Source organism: Penaeus japonicus, unplaced genomic scaffold (assembly GCF_977035675.1).
Source record: "Penaeus japonicus unplaced genomic scaffold, GWHDUDI00000001_assembly GWHDUDI00000030, whole genome shotgun sequence".
Lineage (NCBI taxonomy): Eukaryota > Metazoa > Arthropoda > Malacostraca > Decapoda > Penaeidae > Penaeus > Penaeus japonicus.
In genome coordinates this window covers 24,505,707-24,510,706 of record NW_028234432.1, presented here as the reverse complement: position 1 = coordinate 24,510,706, position 5,000 = coordinate 24,505,707, and the positions used below count along the sequence as shown (strand labels likewise).

Sequence of the window (5,000 nt, the reverse complement as noted above, 5' to 3'; positions counted from 1 at the left end):
TTTACTATAATGAACACGGTGACGTCATGTCCAATTACTGCAATATATCAGATGACGTCATATCCGATGACCGAAATTCACACGATTTCGTAGTAACCAATCAGCACAGTTCACGCGAAGAAATCTCAGCCAATCAAGATGATTCTCCATATGAAACAGCCAATCAACACAGCCCCTCAGATGAATTCTTGGCCAATCAGTGCAATGATTTATACGAGTCAGCCAATCAGCACACTCAACCCGATGCAGCTCCATCCAATCAGCACACTCCACCCGATGCAGCTCCAGCCAATCAGCATAGTCCACCCGATGCAGCTCCAGCCAATCAGCACAGTCCACCCGATGAAGCTCCAGCCAATCAGCACAGGCCACCCGACGAAATGCCAGCCAATGACAGTGCTCCGTCCGACGACTCGGCCAATCAAGACGAAGCTAATGACGACCTCAATCATACACCCCCACGACGAGAAACAAGGTCACCGGAGACGGACCCCCTGAAGATCCACCCTGACCTCGAACAAGGTCAAGGGGAGAACTCGGAGGAAGATAATGAGAAAGGTCAAGAGAAGCCTTTTGTGTTCAGCCATTATCTGTACAATTATCTCCGATCTGTGAAGAATACATCTCCTGTTGAGAGTAAGTACATCTTATTATCTGTTAAGTTATTGTTGTTATTATCATTATTATGATTATTTACAATGTCAGTCATGGTGCATTGATATTATCATTATTTCTACTGTGATTATTGTCGCTATTATTATCATCATTGCTACCACTATCATATATTATCGTTATCATCATCGTTATTGCTATTATCAAACATTTTTTAAAATCTCGCACAAATTTCGACAATTTCGTAAGTCCTAATAAACGTCCCCCTTAAAGATCCCTTTGTTTTGGCCTCATTATCTTCATAATGACCCCGGGAAGTGTATAATATGTATGGATCTCTGCTTAAGCCATCATTACGATGAACCGGAAATCAGCTGTTACAAAAAACGCACTTAATTTCCTCCATTGCATTTTTTTTTTTTTTTCCAAGGTCAGGTAAGACATTAGATGGAACGTTTTTTTCTATTTGTATGTGATCTCTTATGTGTATTTTTTGTGTTGCTTTTTTCTGTTTTTTTCTGTGTGTGTGTGTGTTTAGAATAATTATTTTCGTCTTTCTTCTCTTCGTTTCTCGTCACCGATCTTGTCTTTTTGTTTTTGCTTTGTTCTTTTTAGTCTCTTGTTTGTTTGTTCTCTTCTCTTCCTCTTTTCTCGATATTTCTATTTCTTGTGTTCCGTTTTTTCCACTCTTCTCTCCTCCCTGTCTTTCTTCTCTCCCTTCTCTCATTTTTTCTCTCCTCCTCATTCTCCCCTCGATTTCTATCATTTTTCCCATTTTCTGTTTCTCTATTGTCTCTTGCATTTCTTCACTCTTTTTTTCTATTTTTTTCCCTCTCTGTCTGTCTCTCCTCTCTCTCTTCTCTCTTCCTATCTCTCTCGTTCTTCTCTCTCTCTTCCTCTCTCTCTCTCGTTCTTCTCTCTCTCTCTCGTTCTTCTCTCTCTCTCTCGTTCTTCTCTCTCTCTCTCGTTCTTCTCTCTCTCTCTCGTTCTTCTCTCTCTCTCTCGTTCTCTCTCTCTCTCGTTCGTTCTTCTCTCTCTCTCGTTCGTTCTTCTCTCTCTCGTTCGTTCTTCTCTCTCTCTCGTTCGTTCTTCTCTCTCTCTCGTTCGTTCTTCTCTCTCTCGTTCGTTCTTCTCTCTCTCGTTCGTTCTTTCTCTCGTTCGTTCTTCTCTCTCTCTCTCTCTCTCTCTCTCTCTCTCTCTCTCTCTCTCTCTCTCTCTCTCTCTCTCTCTCTCTCTCTCTTGTTCTCTCTCTCCCTTGTTCTCTCTCTCTCTTCTCATTATATATTCCCTACTCTCTTCGCTCTCGCTTTTTTCTCCTATTTTTATTTCCTTTTTTTCACCTCCCCCACCCATTTTCTCTCTCCTCTCACACCTCTCTGCTATCTCTCTTCCACTTATATTCTCTCGTCTCTCTATTATTTTTTCTTCTCTGGTTTTCTCTCTTCTCATTAATCTCTCCCCTTATACTTTGTCCTCTCATTTTCCTTTTCCATTATCCTCTCTCTTCCCATTTGCCTTTTTCATTATCCTCTCGTCTCCCATTTTCCTCTTCCCTTATCCTCTCTCCTCCTATTTGCCTCTTCCATTATCCTCTCTTCTCTCATTTTCCTCTTCCATTATCCTCTCTTCTTCCATTTTCCTCTTCCATTATCCTCTCACCTCACATTTGCCTCTTCCATTATCTTCTCTCCCCTCCCATACTCCCCTCGCCTTATATTTTCCTCTTCCATTATCCCCTCACTCCTCCCATTTTCCACTCCCATTATTCTCCCTCCTCCCATTTTCCTCTCCCATTATCCTCCCTCCCATTTTCCTCTCCCATTATCCTCCCTCCTCCCATTTTCCTCTCCCATTATCCCCTCCCATTATCCCCTCCCATTATCCCCTCCCATTATCCCCTCCCTCTCGCTCAGCCCATTCCGAACATCGAGCCACTCGAAACAGGTCCGTAACATGTTCTTGGTCGAGCTAACGAGCTGTTTCTGTCTCTTTGCTTCTGGGTATTGATGTTATTGATGTTGATGGGTCCGTTATTGCTTGTTGATGAAGTGGGAAGACGTGTTGTGCGCTGGTTTCTGGATGGGTGGGTGGGTTCTTGTCTCTCTTTCTTTTTCTCTTTCTCTCTTTCTCTTTATCTTTCTCTTTCTCTTTTTCTTTCTCTTTCTCTTTTTTCTCTTTCTCTTTTTCTTTCTCTTTCTCGCTTTCTTCCTCTCTCTCTCTCTCTCTCCCTCTCTCTCTCTCTCTCTCTCTCTCTCTCTCTCTCTCTCTCTCTCTCTCTCTCTCTCTCTCTCTCTCTCTCTCTCTCTCTCTCTCCCCCCTCTCTCCCCCTCTCTCCATCTCTCTCTATCTCTCTCTCCATCTCTCCCTCCCTCTCTCTCTCTCTCTCTCTCTCTCTCTCTCTCTCTCTCTCTCTCTCTCTCTCTCTCTCTCTCTCTCTCTCCTTCTCTCTCTCTCTCTCTCTCTCTCTCTCTCCTTCTCTCTCTCCTTCTCTCTCTCTCCTTCTCTCTCTCTCCTTCTCTCTCTCTCTCTCTCTCTCTCTCTCTCTCTCCTTCTCTCTCTCCTTCTCTCTCTCCTTCTCTCTCTCCTCTCTCTCTCCTCTCTCTCTCTCTCTCTCTCTCTCTCTCTCTCTCTCTCTCTCTCTCTCTCTCTCTCTCTCTCTCTCTCTCTCTCTCTCTCTCTCTCTCTCTCTCTCATCCTGACTCGAACCTTATTTAAAACAAACACACATCACTAAATGTACCCTCCTTTATTGTTATATTTTTATGCTATTTATTCATCCATCCATTATTACTCTTATGTTAGTTCATGAATCTTATCTGTTTACTAGTTTTATCTATGACCCTCCCCCTCTTCCCCCTCACCCGCCGCTCCCCCCTTTCTCCCCCCCCCCTTTACCACCTTTCTCCCTCTCTCCCCTTTCCCCTTTCTCTCCTCTTCCCCTTTCCCCTTTCTCTCCCCTCTCCCTCTTTCTCTCCCCTATCCCTCTCTTAACCCTCTCTCTACCCTCTCCCCTCTCTCTTCCTTCTCCTCTCTCCCCTCTCCCCCTCACTCCCCCTTTCCCCCCTCGCCCCTCTCTCTTCCCTCTCCCCTCTCCCCTCTCCCCTCTCTCTTCCCTCTCCCCCTCACTCCCCCTTTCCCCCCTCGCCCCTCTCTCTTCCCTCTCTCCCTCACTCCCTCTCCCCTTTCCCCTCTCCCTCTCTCCCCTCTCCCTCTCTCCCCTCTCCCTCTCTCCCCTCTCCCCTCTCCCCTCTCCCCTCTCCCCTCTCCCCTCTCCCCTCTCCCCTCTCCCCCACAGACCAGCAAAACGACAGCCTCGCTTGGAGCTCCGACGCCTACACGCCCCCAGAGAGCCCCTCGTCAACGCCCACCCCTTCACCCGCACCCACGCCCGCGGTCTCGCCCTCTCCCGCCCCCGCCCCCACGCCCACGCCCCCGGAGAGCCCCCTCTGTACCCTGGTCCCGCTTGACACCCACGAGAGCTCGGCGTGGGCGGACGTGGGCGGCGGCGAGAGGGCGGCCAAAGAGGAGAGCCTTCCTTCCGATCTCGACTTCCTGGACATGGCTGACGCGCAGCTGCTCGGCCTCGTCGGAGACAACGGTCGGGTTTGCAGAGGGATGGTTTCTCTCTCTCTCTCTCTCTTTCTTCCTCTCTTCCTCTCGCTCTCTCTCTCTTTCTTCCTCTCTTCCTCTCTCTCTCTCTCTTTCTCTCTTCCTTTCTCTCTTCCTTTCTCTCTCTCTCTCTTCTGTTGTTTTTCTTTCTGTCTCTCTCATTCTCTCTCTGCCTCTCTCTTCCTCCTCTTCCTCCCTCTCTCTCTTTCTTCCTCTCCTCCTCTCTCTCTCTCTCTCTTTCTCTCTCTCTCTCTTTCTCTCTTCTTTTCTCTCTCTCTCTCTTTCTCTCTTCCTTTCTCTCTCTCTTCTTTCGTTTTTATTTCTATTTCTCTCATTCTCTCTTTGCCTCTCTCCTCCTCCTCTTCCTCCTCTTCCTCTCTCTCTCTCTCTTTCTTCCTTTCTCTCTTCTTTCTTTCTTTTTTCTCTCTCCCTTTCTTTCTTTCTCTTTACACTTTTCTCTCTTTCTCTCTCTCTCTATCTCCATTTCTCTCTCTCTATCTATCTATCTATCTATCTATCTGTCTCTCTATCTCTCTATCTCCATTTCTCTCTCTTTCTCTCTTTTTCTCTTTATAACCCACTAGCTTCGCCAGTTGTAACCCGGTGGGAAATACAGATGTTCCGTCACAATCTTTATTGATGTTCGTTCTGCCTGTTCTTCTCTCTGTTTGTGTCCCTTCTGCTCTGAGTTCCTTCTCTGTCCTTGCTTATGTATGCCTCTTGGGCTGCCTTCTATGCCTCAGGGCATACGCTAACAAACACAGCCTCCAGAGCCAGCT

At 46.8% G+C, this 5,000-nt stretch overlaps 1 protein-coding gene across 2 annotated transcripts in view; it reads left to right on the top strand.

Annotated features, from left to right (window-relative positions):
• Positions 1-5,000, top strand: part of LOC122256133 (uncharacterized) — a 32,365-nt gene that overhangs the window by 18,578 nt on the left and 8,787 nt on the right. The window contains exons 3-4 of one of the 2 annotated variants that reach the window (XM_086555230.1): positions 1-636; positions 3,908-4,210. The exon at positions 1-636 is cut by the window's left edge and continues 789 nt beyond it. In XM_086555230.1, coding sequence (XP_086411356.1) covers positions 1-636; positions 3,908-4,210 — 939 coding nt within the window. The remainder of the gene's footprint in view (positions 637-3,907; positions 4,211-5,000) is intronic. The other variant, XM_086555231.1, reaches the window with a different exon arrangement.